General features: G+C 33.3%; 1 protein-coding gene across 2 annotated transcripts in view; it reads right to left on the bottom strand.

Annotated features, from left to right (window-relative positions):
* Window positions 1-17,221, bottom strand: part of dos (daughter of sevenless) — a 352,985-nt gene that overhangs the window by 156,507 nt on the left and 179,257 nt on the right. For both annotated transcript variants that reach the window (XM_017609168.1, XM_017609167.1), the window contains exon 4: window positions 3,970-4,101. In XM_017609168.1, coding sequence (XP_017464657.1) covers window positions 3,970-4,101 — 132 coding nt within the window. The remainder of the gene's footprint in view (window positions 1-3,969; window positions 4,102-17,221) is intronic.

Below are 17,221 nucleotides of genomic sequence, written 5' to 3' on the forward strand. Positions count from 1 at the left end.
CCTCTGAAGGTGTTACATTCGTTTTTGGTTTTAAAAACTATATTATAACAAGATTTCATTTTTAAAATAAAAGATTTGTTAAATCGATTTACGGCTGCATTTGAATTCATGTATGTATTCATAGTCAGCTGTTGAAGCAACGCCAACGCCAACGCAACGCCAAAGTTATATGTGGACGGGCCTTAAGGTTGCAAACAGAGTGGAAGCGAAGCCGAAGACGAAGATGTAGACGAAGCCGAAGACGAATTGCTTGCGTTGCGGGCAAGCTGGCGAGTGTACATAGTGGAAGATGAATGATATGAAGATTTGTTTCTAAATAAAACCATTTTTTTAGATAAAATCAAAAGAAAATAAAGAAAAAACAGCAATTCATGAAATAATTTGTATAGGACAACTTTTGGAGAATTTCGCCACTTGTATTATGTGTTACGGCAAGACGGACAGACATTTTTCAAATATACAAGAATGCCAATTAATACGTTTGATTACATTTTGCCAAAAATTTAGCCAATTTCTTGAAAAACGCGTTTTTTCACAATTGCAAACATTTAAATAAATTGTAAACAATTCATCACAGCAAGCGATTCGTCTTTGAAAACAGTACCGCACTGTTTCAAGCTGACCGCTTGCGCAACGTCTTCATCTTCGTCTTCGTCTTTGCTTGCACTGTGATCACTTTCATATGTTTACTACTGCACTGTTTTTCGTCTTCGGTTTCGTCTTCATCTTCGTCTTCGGCTTCGCTTCCACTCTGTTTGCAACCTAAGTGTTCCATAACGTAACAATTTACTTTGCACATTTTTGCCTTGTATTTTATTTTAACTAAGCATAGCTACGTTGTGTACACACCGCAGTAAAACTGTATACATACATTTTGGAAGTCAGTTTGGCGCCCATTTCCGCGTATGTAGTGCATGTTTTTAGGCGCAATATTTAACTACTTCCGGCAAGGCGTACCGACGAGGATGATGGCTACACTTTTGTATAGGAACTTTGATTATAATCTATAATTATAGCTAAAAATGGTCTGGACACACAACATTGCAAGTTGACAAAAGCGTTGTAAAATAGAGAAAATAGTGAAAACTAAATCGATAAAAATCGATCTATGATTACCTGTGGTATCGTCTTCGCTAAAATTACCCTAAGGTACTTTTTTTAAGCTATTTATGAAATATATTTTAATAAGAAATACATTTCATGACAAACCAAATCCATCCAAAACCATTATCGCTGGAAGATAGTTCCGGAGAAACCTCATTGTTTTTTGACATACCTACATATGTAACACCGAAATACGTATTTCTTTGTTTTTCTTTTACATTAGTAATATATGTACGTATGTGTGAGAGTATTGTATCTTTTATAGACTAATAAAAGACTTAAAAACTAAAATATTTTATTACATGCATACTAGGGCGGGGCATTTTATTATGCGCGTATAGCATAGGAGATTGTACGCGTAATTCTAACCAAATTCGCTGAAGAAACCATGGGTCTAAAATCTATTTGTAGCTTGCATAGTTGCGAGAATAGGTTTCGAAGAAAATGTCAAAATTTTTATTGTTGGGCCCTCCGGTGGAAGTTTTCAGAAAAAGATACGTGCAGAAATGGACTCCTCATACCAAGAAACCCCCTTATAGCATATTTTTATACGAAATTAAAGCTCTACTTTACGACACTAAGCAAAATGCTAAGAAACTTATGTTCGCAATTTGGCAAACTCCAAATTGATTTTAGGCTCATGGTTTCTTCGGCAAATTTTCTTAGAATTACACATATAATCCTTCTCTGCTATACACGTATAGTCAAAAAAATCTCCCATACAAATTGACCCGCCCTAACGCATACATAAATATGTATATGTAAATCTACCACATTGTTTTGGAATTTGCCATCATTTTTAAGGCTTATCTACCACTAAAAAAAAATTTACAGTCCGCACACTGGTATCCGCAGCAATGTCAGCAGTCGATCTCTGCTGTACCTGAAATTGACTCCGACTTTTCCACTCTCTCCTTCAATGCCGAAATGTGCGTAGATGATTCAGCTGCAGCAGCAGCGAGTGACGAAATCTTCTCCTCAATCCGTTTTGTGAGTTTGTTCTCCACTTCTGTAATTTTTCTCTAGCTCGTTCGACTTATTGTATACAACTGTGAGTGTGATAACTGCACCTTCATCAAATTTAGCTGTATTTGCAGAGGGGAAGCCTTTGCTCAGTCAGTGGAGCAGGAGCAGTGACCGACATAACAAACGAGCGGCAAAACAAACAAACGAATTGGAATCGATTAAACTTATATAGCGCAAGAAAATTTTATTGATTATTGTTACGCGCCGTACTTGAAATAGCGAATGAATATCGTATTATTCGCATGCAATTAAAGTAATCAAGCTTAGTTTTGTTTTATTTTATTTGCAAAAATTATAATCCGCACAAATACGCCAAAAATGCGGGAGCAAATTAAAAACACGACCGTTCTCTTGAATTTTCTTAATCTCCAACTAAATTTAGTTGGTTGTAAATACAAAAAAAAAAAACATATGCAGAAACAACATGCATTTATTGTAAAATATACTAAAATATGCGCTATAAATATGCAAAAATCGGTATTTTTTGCAAAACCGTGTATTTAGTGCAAAACGATGCACTAACGATTGAATGCTATTTATAGGAAATGATTCGTAAAGATAACTTAACCATTACGATTTAAATATGCCCAATGAAAACATGCATTTTCATGAGATTCCGAACCCTGCTTATGTATTAAAAAATACAAAATAAACAATACATTTAAATAAAATAAAACATTTGTACTTCATTTTCAAAAGTGTTCCGTCTTCTTTGTATTTATTGATATTGGGAATCGTTTAATAGCTCCGAAAAATTGTAATAATCGCAATGGCTAATTAACTGCTCATTCTCACAGCTGCATGCAGTCCGACATAACTGGCAAGAACTCCAGCCAACAGTTCAGGCAATGAAATTGATGACCTGGGTTCGAAGGTAAACGGTTTCCTCTCTGAACTTTCTAGCTTGTGTACTGAAAGGAGCTTCACCGTCTCCTCTAGGAAATCGTCGGCAAGGCTTTCACCACCTGGACGAAAGAAGTCCCTCTACATCTGGGTGTTCACACTGATGGCGAACAAATTCTCGACTGTGAACAACCGGAAAATACACGGTGCTACCTTCGGCAGTGTGCTCTCTTTCTCGGCGCACACAACCGCAAGTGACAAATAAACGTTGTTGGTAGCATAAAAGGCAATTGGCGGGCCGCAGGTTTATAAAACCACCACTGTACCCGAAAGCCTACAGACAAGCCATAAACAGCATTCACAGGGAGTCGGTCTCAATCTACACCAACTCCCGACCGGTGACTGCCGTTTTAGGGGCACAGTTAACCGACGAGCACGAAACGTCATGCAATGACTAGGCACAACTCGTCGCATGCCCGCGAAATTCAACTAAAGCTTTCTCCCTCTGGTTCAACGCAATTGGGGTAGCGCACATCGTGGGAATCCCGTTAGTTGATCAGGGTTAAATAAGCCGCTAAAAAAAAATACAAGCTAGCACTACATACCATTGTTTTTTTTTCAATCACAGCTAAAATAAAATAACATAAAAGCTTAAACTCATGGCGTATTTAACCTTTCCAATTTCGAAAAGTGTAGTGCTAACTTTGCGCTGACCTGGTTACAAGTCTATAACTAACAACTACGACGCTGCAGCAGCTATTCAAAAAATAAATTAATGCTTATCTCTTCTTGAATATATTTCCTTAATCTTTTTGCAGATACTCACTAATTTTTAAACCAGTATATTTTCACCAGTAAAAATAAAATGCACGTGCATAGGAAATAAACAAGTTAGACCCCTATTTTAGCTCTTTTTTAATTTGTCTTAGATATTATACTTCCTTATCCTAGCAACACTTTACAGGTTCGGCTTAAGCAATATATATTTCGACTTACCTGTCTACAGTTTGTAATTTTTGGTGAATACGACTTATCGTTGGTTAAATTTAAGCCAATATTATTGTGACTTCGAGGTGTATCGTAGAATTTTGGATCCAAATTATTCAATGGCGTGGTAGGATTTTCATACTGAAAAGATAATGCAAACAAAATAGAATATTATTAACATAATGCGCTGTCAACATTTTAGAAAATACGAGACAAAGCCCAATTCCTCAAAATCTAGAACGCTATTCCAACAAGAATTTATCTGAAAATAAGTTTTCTATAGAGGCATTTCATGTCATCGCGGCCACCTCTGTGCGCGACCTCTATGGATTTGGATGAAAGTTGAAGGTCTAGGTCAGAGCTTCCTAATGTGGGTTCCGTAGAAAAGTCACCGCGGTTCCGCGAAATTAATTTTGGTATGAATAAGCATGGCGGTTGGTTTGAGTTGCACAGAGAAAGAAAAGTTCCATAAACAGCTTGACCGAGACCATGGGCGTACGCAGGTACTATTAACTCTTCAATAAGTTCATAATAAACTTTATGCAAACTAAATTCCTCTGTAGGGCTCAATTTTTACAATAACAAGTAATTTTTAAGCAAAAAACACAACCGACTTCAATTCTCATATAAAAATTTAGAAGTACCGTTAGTTTCTTTATGATCCAATAATCGGTTCTAAACCAAATTAGTATGGGACCTCCCCTGAATCACCAGAAAAAGAATTATCGAAATCGGTTAACGTGGTCCAAAGTTATGCGGTAAAGCAGTGTTTGCATTATTCAACTTTGCGTTCAACAATTGCGTTCAACTCAACGCAGGGTTGCACTAAAAAAAAGTTGAATGGCTAAATGTTGGCTGGCGACCAACTTTGTTAAAAGCGATTAGTTGAAAGGCCATTCAACCAAAAGTTTAATGCAAAGTTGAACAATGCAAACACCTTTTTATGGCGAATATTTTGATATTTTTTCATATTTTGATATTTTTAGCCATTCAACTTTTTTTCGTGCAACCCTGCGCTGAGTTGAACGCAAATGTTGAACGCAAAGTTGAACAATGCAAACACACTTTAACATACATAAAAAAATATTCCGATGAATTGATAACCTCCTCCTTTTTTTGAATTCGGCTAAAAAGATAAAAACTAATAAGGTAAATTATTTAACATTTTTAATAGCTATCTTTTAACATTTCTAATAAAATTTATATTTAAAAATATCTCATCCCCCCATGCGTACGCCCATGACCGAGACGTAATAATCTATTTTCTAGTATGTACTCGTAGTTGGTATGATTGCCGTACTGAGTGCCATACCTACTAGACCTCTGCATGAGTTGATTCAAACTTCCAGTTAAACAGAGCACAGGGAGGTTCCATGGGAAAGTGAACCTTAGTGCAAAAATTATTTTCTTTATAAAACTAACAAACGTGTGGATAAGACATTTGTAAAAATCTTGAATCAACCAAAAAATAACAAATTAAAGCTTTAAATCTAGGGTGGCCATTTCATAGGCACGCGTGCCAAAATTTTTCTCTTCTGCTTTCACACGTACACGAGAAAAACTGCGCTGCTTTCACACATACTACATGAGCATACTCTATGAATCAATGATGCCGACAATTATGGTTTTGCTGTGATCGTGCTCAATTGATGCGAAACTTTCAAGCAATCAACTCGCTGCAAGACACGGCAAAAATGTTTAATATGGAATCGGATGTAGCTTTTTTACTCACTAATAATGGGGAGGGAGGGCACAATGTTCGGTGTGTCATGAAGAAATCGCACGGACGGCAAACTTTTTTTTTCAGCGCCATTATAGCGCCATTACCCCTTATTCCCAAATATTGAATTAATAAATTATTACGTACATATGTACACAAATAAAAAGTGAACTTAAAATAATGCTAAAAAATTCCCTTTCTTTTAATTCTAATTCTATTTGCTTTAATTTTAATTTTAACTATAATAAAAAATCTAAGCAAGCAATGCAAGTAAATTAAATTATATTAAAAGGTTAATTCTTTAATATTATATCTCCCTTTCACACTATTTACAAAATAAAAAAAAAACCTTTTTCATAATTTGCAACTCGAAATCGTTGACAACACTGTTTGCATCAGACGCGTGAGCCACTTAGTCTCTTCATTCTCTCATCGTTTAGCAAAATTTCAATATATATGATTTTGTGAGTTTTGGCCACCTCTGCTTTAAATGCATTTTTACAACCCATTTATCAACTTGCAATGTTGTATGTCCAGACCACCATTTTATACTATAAATATAGCAAAGGGATTCATGGCAAACCTAGTCTAGATATCAATCTCGTCGTAGGTACCATATCAAAGACATACAATTAGAAAAACTCTAGAGATAGATGTCGCCTCGCCACAAGAAGTTAAAAATATGCACTACAGACGCTACAGCGGAAATGGACGACACGCCATTTCTTTAAATGAAATTAATTGCTGCTATATGTATGTATGTACATATGTAGGCATATACTAAATGTGAGCAAACAACATTTTGCTTGCATAGTCTTCTGTTCTCTTTTCACTGCAACTTGAATTGTTTTAGTAGCTATTGCAAACTGTTATACAGACGAGACAAAAAAGTATAAAATAAATTTGAAAAAAACTTTTTAATGTACCACGCTTTTATAAATGGACTAAAACTAGAAAATATTTCTCAGTCCCATAGAACTTTGTTTTGATAACTTTCGATTTTGAAATTTTAGCAAAAGTCATTATAAACAATTTATGAGATTGAAAATGAAAAGCGTGGGGCGCATGTAATAGGCCTGATTTGAAATTGATGAGTAATATATAATGTATGTGGGTATATTAGTAACGACCGCTTAAAATCGATCTCAAATTTGTACTTTGCTTTAGATTGCATGCGGTCCACGTTTTTCGTTTTCAATCTCATAAATTGTTTATAATGACTTTTGCAAAAATAGTTATTCAAAAAATCATAATCTACAAAATCGTATTTTCTGACTTAAATCGACAGGTCGCGACCTCTAAATGACCTTTAAAAAATCTATAAAAAAGGCAATCATATTTCTCATAAATACGAATAAAATTAGGTGGTTGGGGCTTTAAATTTCCAAAAACAAAAAGCATTTTCGATGGGCACCCTAATGTATATACTATATAGACTTTCTTCTGTTCGCCCACCCGTCAGCGGCAGACACCCAATATTTAAATTCAGGTAGGAAGTAACGTAGTTTAATTTTAAAACTAACTCAATGAATGAATTAAATAAAATTATAATCTGATTGCATGATAAGATTAGTAGCCTCGTGGCTCTTTGGAATCTACCTTATGGGCAGTAGCGCAGGCGTTTCCAGACGCGTCGGCGTCGCCGCCGATTCTTTTTGAAGTTGACCACGCCGCCGCCGCAAAGCCTGTCGGCGTAAACCTCTAATGTGTACACACATATACGTACGTACTACTACATCAATATCACAGATGGAAATAAAATAAAATAAAATAACATAGTAGGCTAAAGTATATAAATCGTTAAATAAAAATAGAAATAAAAATAAATAATAAGTAATAAACATAAATAAATAAACAAAATATCACAGAATTTATATAGTCAAATAGTAAAATAAATAAATAAACTAAAAAATAAATAAATTTAAAAATAATTACCATAATCTATCTATTTATTACCATGTTCTGACCGACAACGAAAACACCTTGAAAACGAGTTTTGGGATTGTGGGCTTAAGGCTGTTCACACCGACTGTTGGTGTTTTCGTTGACATTTCTTACATCCTTTGTTTACAGTTTTGCTGCACAAATACAAAACCAAAATACTTTTCCTTCAATTTCTTTTCATTAACAACCTTTTACTTAATAATAATAGATTCGCGCTTACACATATGTTAGTGTTTGGCCGAGCTTCTCCTCCAACTTCCAACCTCCAACGGAGGGACCTACAGTTTTACGCCGACTTCGAACGGCGATTGTATTTTTATGAGAAGCTGTTTTTCATGGCAGAAATACACTCGGAGGTTTGCCATTGCCTGCCGAGGGACGACCGCTGTTAAGAAAAAACCTTTTTTCTATATTTTTTCGATGTTGCTTTGACCAGGGTTTGAACCCAGGCATTGTGGAGTGGAAGCGCGCACTGCTTACCACTACACCACNGGGCTTGAACCCAGGTGCTGGTGAGTGAAAGCGCGCACTGCTTACCACTACACCACAGCGGCCAACCTTTTACTTCCATGCTTATTTTATTTTGGTCAGTAAGGATGATAAAATATGACTTCCACTTCGATAAATAATCGAAAAAAACTAGTGCAGACACCGATTGGAATGAGTGGAACGTGAGTTTTCAAGTGGTTTTCAGCGAAAACTTGTTTTTGTTTGACAGATTTTACATTGACGAAAACACAAGTTTTAGGTCGAAAACCAGTTTTAGCAACGAAATCATGTTTTCGATGTCGGTCAGAACATAGTGTATATAAAAATGAAATGTTTTCCGTATGACGGCGATGCCTGACCAAACGGCTGAACCGATTTCGATTCTGTAAAAAGCACATTTTTGGACCTTCTGTGTGGAAGGTTCTTTGATTTAAAAAATTTGAAATTTTTTGTTGTTGCCGAAAAGTGAAGAAAGCTGAGACGTCACGATTTCACAATTTCATAGAGTTTTCCGTATATTGAATGTCACTAAACTACTAAACGGCTGGACCGATTTCGTTCATATTTGGAACATATTTCAGCACCTTGAAGGGAAATTTTTCAAGATGCATTTGAGTTGTGCAACCCCTTGGGATCATCAAAAAAAAGGCACAAACTGATTGGATTTTATTTTATGATAGGAAATATTGNAAGATGCATTTGAGTTGTGCAACCCCTTGGGATCATCAAAAAAAAGGCACAAACTGATTGGATTTTATTTTATGATAGGAAATATTGATGTGAAGTATAGGTCTGTGGTACAAAACATTCAACCAATTTTATTATGCAACGAAATCTATATAAAAAAATTCGGCTTCGAAATTATTTTAAAACCATTACTTAGTGACCTGAAAATATTGGAGACAGGTCTAAATTTTCTGAATAAAAAAAACCGGCATGCAAGAACACCTATTTGGAACTGTGTTTGCAGTAATTGGCGGCAATTTAGGTTCCCACCAAATTGGAGGTTTCAACAAAAATTTCAGTTTTTCTCAATATACTTGCAGATATTGTTTGTTTGAGCGTAAGAATTTAGCTTTAAAAGATATCGAAGTTTGCGAACAAAGAAATAAAAATAATTATAACGAGCAGCTTTGGAAGACAGTTTAAGCCAAGGGGTTGTTCGCGATTCTGTCTTAAATGATCACCGATATTTTCATGTTTGTAATCCGGGATTGCCGCCGTGCACAGCTCATGACTTATTTGAAGGTATTGTACCTCATGTTTTAATGGAAATTCTGAGAGGCTTAAGTGTTACTTTTTGTTTTACCTTTGGTTACGTAAACGTTTTTTTAGCAAGTTTAAGAAAAAAATTTGCATATGTAATTTCCAAAATTAAAGTTTAGTATGAAAAAACTAGTAGGTAAGGCAGATGAAGTGCGGCATATTCTATTTTTGATGCCTTTTGTTTTAATGTATGTTGTTTCTGACTATGAAAATCGAATGTTCTCTTTATTTACAACAATGGTTAGTATGTGCCGATTAATATGTTCTGATACAATATCCGAGTGAGTTAGAATTACTCAATTACCATATATATGTTTATTTCGAATTACGAGAGGAATGCCTTCCTAATGTAAAGCTTAGACCTAAGCATCACTATATTAAACATTATCCAGAACTAATGAGGCAATTTGGACCTCTAAAAAAATTTTTTTCTCGTCATTTTGAACACAAACATCAATATTTTAAGAATATTGCAAAAAAATTTAAAAATTTTAAAAACATTACGTTAACTTTAGCAAATAAACATAAATATTTACAAGCAAGTATTGTTGGGGATAGGTTAAGAACACATATTATAAGCAATAATGTCTATGAAATGATATGTTCAATATAAATATTCCAAAAAAGTATATATTTGTATCCAATACGATTTTGTTTTGTGGAACTAAATATACAGCGTGGCTACGAATAACTGTTACCCCGGTTTTTTGAGAAATAAATGGGTCCTTTATAGATTTTGCAAAAAAATTATTTTATTGATAATTTTTCACAGATTTTACTTTAGTTGTATTAATTAGTTTTTAAATTTTAATCCTTATATACATTTTCCAGCAGTGTATACTTTGAGAGAAAAGTTCATTTGGCACGCAGGTCTTCGTCAATTAATTTATTCCATATCTTCTGTAACTACAGGCAAATTTTCTCCATTTTGAGTCCCTTATACTACCCCTTTTGTCTAACATAAGGCCTCATCCTCAAAAATCGAATAGACTCGGAACTGGTGACTAGGACGGCCATTCATTCGACCAACCTCATACAGATTATTTCTTCTTTGTATTTTTTTTATACAAAGCATAAGAAAAAATACACTTGAAAAAGACTTGCGTGCCAAATGAACTTTTCTCTTAAAGTTTAAACTGCTGGCAAATGTAAAATTTAATAACTAATTAATACAACTAAAGTAAAATCTGTGGAAAATTAACAATATCATACTTTTTTTGCAAAATATATAAAGGACCCTTTTATTTCTCAAAAAAAAAACGGGGTAACAGTTATTCGTAGCCACGCTGTAAAAAGAAAGACGTTGTACTATTTTCAGTTGACGAGCAAGGTTTTGTATCAATCTGAAGATTGTACGGAATTTTCACTATTTGGAAGTTTAATGAAAATTTGGTACAATAGCACCATTAATTTATACGAATCTGCAAATGATAACAGTTTTGGATTGATAAGTAATAATACCTTGATAAAACAACAACCAATAAAATTGCTTAGCTTCAAAAATAAGCAATACTTTGCACCATTTTCTTCTTTTGTAGAAAATACTTAAAACAAGTGCCTCGTATTAAAAATAGAACTTTAGTTCTGTAAAATATTAAGCTTTAGTTTTAGCCTTAGTACGAAAAAGCATTTCAAAATGAGCAAATATCTTTGTAAAATATGGAGCGCAGATAGATTAACAAAAAAGGCATTTGTGTGCCACCCTTCGATCGATCTCGTAGTATAAAAAGGTATGATGCAGCAAAAACAGTTACTAAATAAATTATTAAATATCTAATCTAGTTTGGGTTATATTTCTGATTTTTAGCTAAAGAGTATTCCCTAAATGGAAGCCGTTAAATCGTTAAACTCCGGGTCATAATCGCAGAGACTTCTTTTTAATGACATTTTAAAGAAAAAACACTGTTTTTTACTTTGCGCTTTCATTGCAATTATCATACATTTACTCTAGTTATATATTAGTAAATGGAAGTAAATTTGCATGCCAATTAATTTAAGATTAAGATTGGCGTTCTACCATAATTTTTGTTAAATTGGATATAAAATCAAATATGTTGGGAACTAAATGAAAAAAAAAACATTACTTAAGGCGAAGAATATAATAGAATTGAATTTGATAGCATTTCTTAACAAATGGTTGTATAACTTGCTTAGCTACGTATGGATTTTGTAGAGAACTAAAACAGACTATCACGATATGGCCTTCCAAATTCGAGTTTAGTCCAAAAATTTCTTTCGCTTAAAACCAAAAGGGTGTTATGATGTTATGGGTGTTTTGTATATTAAAAATATAACCGATCCTTTTAGCTTTAAAATGGTTTTGAGGAGAAGGTCTTAAAATGGTATGCTTACTAGAAATCGCGAGAAAATCCAAGCCAGGACAAATCAGATCTCTCAAAAAAAAAAAAAAATGAAACAATGTCTGTTCCGGCATGTTTTTAGCTTATTAGTGCAGCCTAGTGCAGTCACCTCATATTTGATTTTATGATTTTGTTTATTTTGAAACTTTGCATTGTTTGTCAAGCAACATACCGACGCTCATTTGCATGTGTGCTTATATCTAAATGAGCACGAGTATAAATAAGTCAGTTTTGTGTCAGTTTAAGCCCACACTCATCGAATAAGTTTGAATAAATATGTACGTATGTGTGCCTAGCCTTTTGTTTGAAGTGAATTCAGGTAAAGTTGTTGGACAATGATGTACATATAAACGCATATGCATACATTAGGGTGCCCATCGAAAATGTTTTTTTTTTCAAAACCCTACACCCTAGTTTTATTAGATTTTATGAGAAATATTATTGCCTATTTTTATAGATTTTTTAAGTCATTTACAGGTCGCGACCTGTCGATTTAGGTCAGAAAATACGATTTTGTAGATTTATGAGTTTTTGAATGACTATTTTTAATTTCCTTTTTGGTTGTTGTTGTTTCCGACAGGGTGGGTGTATGATGTATTATGGAACGAATTTCCGTCATCCCTTGTCAAATTTGGTTTGGAGACAAACCGGTTTCGGCGTTGTGCCATCTTCAGTGTCATTTTTCGTTCTCCTATTACTATTTTTAATTCGATTTCAAAAATCGAATATGATGTGAGAAGAGGATAAATAGGCCTTCAAAATGGTATATAATAATCCATTGTCGGACTTGGCTTGTTCGGATTTTTTATCGGGTAAAATAAAAAAAATACATATTTCTGTTAATTTTTTGAATTTTGACTATCGATAATTTCCACACTTTCAAAATACGTAGTACTATCTAAAATCTATAAAAACAGAAAAAAATTACGGGTAGGGTCTTAAAATTTCCAAAAATAACATTTTCGATGGGCACCCTAACATACATATTTACATTTCTCATGTATGTATATTCTTGGCAAGCTTCAATTCATATATACATAACATGATTCGATCTTTATGTAAAGAGCTAAAATGATCTAACTCAGGAAATTACGTTATTATGAAGGAACACTAAAATTGACCTTTTACAAACCAGTTTTATCAGGCCTACTGAGAATTTTAATTTCTTTGAGTAATGCATTTCTATTTGAACTCGGCCGAGATAATAAACTTTTGTGTTTCCACTTTTTGAGTAACCTCAAAAATACATAATCCCTAAGCCCATTTAGACTCTACCTGGGAAAAAGTGTTATTGGAGAGAAAAGTTGCTAGTTTTTTTACTGAATATGGTTTTGTCAAAATAATTTTGGGAATATGGACCGTAATTTTCAACCGACTTACAAAAAAAGAGTAGATTATCAATTTGTCGGAATATTTTTTTGTTGCCTATGCATGCTACCGCATAACTTTGGTCCACGTTAAGCGATTTTTAAAAGAATTTTTTTTAAAAGGATAGGTGACACTTCTAAAGTAGTCCCATTGCATAATGAAGAAATTGCCGGTACTCTTAAATTTGTATATGAAAACTGAGTTCGGTTTTTGTTTTTTTGCCTAAAAATTACTTGTAAAAATTAAAAATTACCGCAGTTTCAAAATTATTACTATCCCGTTATACCTCACTGTTGTAATTACAGCAAGAAATAGTGAACTTAAGGGCATTTCGTTTACCCAACTTGACAATTTCATCAACACAGGAAGTGCTTGTTACTGTCGGAATTCGGTGTTTTTAGAGTCCCGAAGATTTTTTCGTATTCATCCTCGTACTAATCTTGGCGTTCACTTTCTTATTTCGTCTTCGGATCGTATTTGTATTCGCATCATATAGTCTTCGTTTTCATCGTCGAGTTCTTCTTCGTATTTATATTCGTCGCCGTCTTCGCATTCGTATTCATATCCATATTTGTCAAGTTATTTTTGGTATTTATCTTCATATTCAAATTCTTGTAACAAAATAGGTCAATCAAAATGATTTATAAGCATTATTGAATGTTGGTTAATTATTCGCAAATTAAAAAAGCAGACATCTAAAAACAGGTATGAATAAGTTTCAAGCCACACTTGGAGATTAATATCTAAAATTATAGTCCTGAAGAAATATACCGAAACGGCTAAGCATTGGAATACGACGGAACTAATATAGATGACGATGAGACCTTGGAAGCGTTTTTAGAGGAGAAGGCTACGCTATTGCTCTTAAATGCTGAAGAAAAATGGAGACCGGACAGGAAATTTATTGATCCAGCTGCTGAAATCCACCCAATAGATTTCCCAAGTCCACAGCCGTCTCAAACGTCTACTATTTTTACGTTATCGGATGATGAAATAAATAATTTTTGCGGTTTGTGATATGTTTCAAAACTTTTGAAATTCCATGGGCTAAATTACCAAATGAGGTACTTAACGCGATAAAAAATAAACAAAAGACAGATAAACTTTTGAGGCCATTTTCGAACGTAATAGTAGACCAATTACGTGAAATTTCACATTACATACCGTGAGAAAAGAAATAATTTTTTGAATAGTACGCTAAAACGATCTGCAATTCAGGCATACCATATAAAAAAATAATCATTGAACGCGCTGGGCAGAAGTTGCGTTAACTGGGAACCCCTAAGCACGAACGCAAGCATCGATGATATAAGTAGCAAAAAAAAGTATTTGTTTTCAATGTTTCAGAAAAAAAAACATCTTCAAAAAATCGAAACAGAAAATGTACGAAAGTATATGGCAGCATGCTTCTCTGTGCAAAGATTATTTTTTAATGGCTCTCAGGAAAACAAATCTGTTAAGGATATACTAAACCACTGGCCAATGATATTTCACAAAAGCTGCCTGTACGAACACATTAATGCAGCTTGATGTTGAAAATTTCAAGTCAAACTTTGAATTATCTAAAGCCAAAATAAGATCATTTTTTAAATTTTCATTGCTATTTCGAAATACTTCAAGAAGGACGAGCTCCTTTTTAAATTTTATAAGGCATATAAATATACTTAAATATGTACATATTCTTGTAAAAGACTTTGATAACCATTTAATTATATTATCCATTGTTTCAGTTTGGGACGACAATTAAAGAACTTAAAAATGGCATAAAAGAGCCAACGCCCTGGATTTCTATTATTGGTAAATATTACATAAGGGAGAGAGGAGGATATACCTACTCTTCCATGATTACTTTTATCCTCAATGCTTTGCATATATTCGTTAATACCAAATTTTTTTATTTATTTGATTCTTTTCTAGATACATCCCCAGAAGACGCTCTTCGAAATATATCGTATATTTTTTTTGAAAGAGATAACTTTTACAGAAAAGAATAGAAATTTAATTAATTTACATTGCAGCTGCTTTGCTATTATTACATATTGAATATCGAATATCATAAAAATATATCGCAAACATGTGAATTTTAATGCGATATTTTTTAAAGTTCTATCCATCTCAAATACGAGGCAAAAAAGCATATTAATAATTTAAGAAAAATAATAAGTTAATGCAAAAAATTGATGAACACACATATGTAAATTAAATTTACATCTCCAAAAGACGCTCTTCAAAACATATCGCATATTTTTTTGAAACAGAGATTACTTTTAAAGAAAAGAATAATTGTTTTTAAGTTCTATCCATCTCAAATACGAGGCAAAAAAAAGCATTTTAATAATTTAAGAAAAATAATTACGTTAATGCGAAAAACTGATGAACACACATAGGTAAATTAAATTTACATCTCCAAAAGACGCTCTTCAAAACATATCGTATATTTTTTTGAAACAGGGATTACTTTTAAATAAAAGAATAATTGTTTTTAAGTTTTATCCATCTCAAATACGAGGCAAAAAAAAACCATATTAATAATTTAAGAAAAGTAAATACGTTAATGCGAAGAATTGATGAACACACATATGTAAATTAAATTTACATCTCCAAAAGACGCTCTTCAAAACATATCGTATATTTTTTTTGAAACAGAGATTACTTTTAAACAGGCAAAAAATCATATTAATTTAAGAAAAATAAATACCTTAATGCTAAAAATTGAAGGACACACATATGTAAATTAAATTTAAGCTTTTTATATACATACATACAGCAGCGGTCAAAATAATAGCAGCAAAATTCGAAATGATGTTGTTTGAAACTCCTGTTTATTAACTTATTTTTAATAATTTTGCTTTAAAATATAGTTCGATCATTAACAGAAACCACAGATATAAAAATTTCACAAAGTTCACAAAAATGAATGAAACTTCAAAAAATTTTCCTCAAAATTACAGACTTCTTATTTAAAATATTAAACAATATAAATTTTTAATTTTACTGCTATTATTTTGACCGCTGCTGTAAGTATTATAAATGAAATAAATAAATATTTTAATTGAAGAGAGAATTAAACTAGATTCTGCCTATTATCTACGGACAACTAAGCACCTATGTATAAGCACTTAGTGTGTAAATATGAACATCTAGTGTATAAACTATTAGGCATCTGGTGTCTAAACTTTTGAACATTTATTGCGTAAAATTCTACAAAAGATGTTTAAAATAATAGTTGTGTAATTTTAGGCATTTATAGTCGGTAATATGTTACCTCTACCATTATCGACGTAAATTTGCCAAAAATGGTTTAGTGTGTATATAGTGGCTACGGAAAAGGCGTTGGTTGAGTGAGATGACAGTGGCGCAGTGAAGTCGATTGCATTCATGTCATCGATAGTTTGTCCTAGTGGTGGCAATGTATTGAAAGATCAAAGCAAATTACCAAATGTCAAAGTAATCGATAGGTTTGTGTATCGCCGCACTGAACAAGCAACTAGGGAAGCAGAACAAGAAAATCGTTAAGCGAAACATTGGATACCAAAACCATTTCGGGCAGATGTACTATATTTGAACCCTTAAAATGAATCCGGAGAAATTTCTACTGACCAGTATTAGCAAAGGATGTCAGAGAATATGCAAGAGAAAAACTGTGAAGTGTTTAAAGCCACCAATTATCACTTTGTCACCACCAATGGGGAAAACAAGTGGAAACATGCCGTTCGTTTCAGCGTTTATATGTAGATATTTGAGGTCTGTATCCCAGAAGCAAGAAAGGCAATATTGGCCTGGCTATAGCCGTTCAAGAAATTTAAATTTGGTTTGATACAAGTCTTTATATTGAAGTCCGTTTACCATTGCTTTGGTGTTCCAAGAAGTCATCGGTAGCAATAATGGCACACAATTCAAAGCAAATGAGTTCAATGCATTTTTGACCACATTGGGAATTCAGCATACATACAGTGGGTCCAATATATAACACGACAGATTTAAGAATCCTTATAAAAGGGTCACCGTTTTCAGAAAGTTAAAAAACCTAAAATCTTTCAAATTTTTAACGGCTTCTTGATATCGTTAAACTGCATTGCATTTTAATATGGTAAAACAACTATTTTGTATTTTG

This window comes from Rhagoletis zephyria, unplaced genomic scaffold (genome assembly GCF_001687245.7).
Source record: "Rhagoletis zephyria isolate East Lansing unplaced genomic scaffold, Rhagoletis_zephyria_1.1 Rzeph_scaffold_00197, whole genome shotgun sequence".
NCBI classification, from domain to species: domain Eukaryota; kingdom Metazoa; phylum Arthropoda; class Insecta; order Diptera; family Tephritidae; genus Rhagoletis; species Rhagoletis zephyria.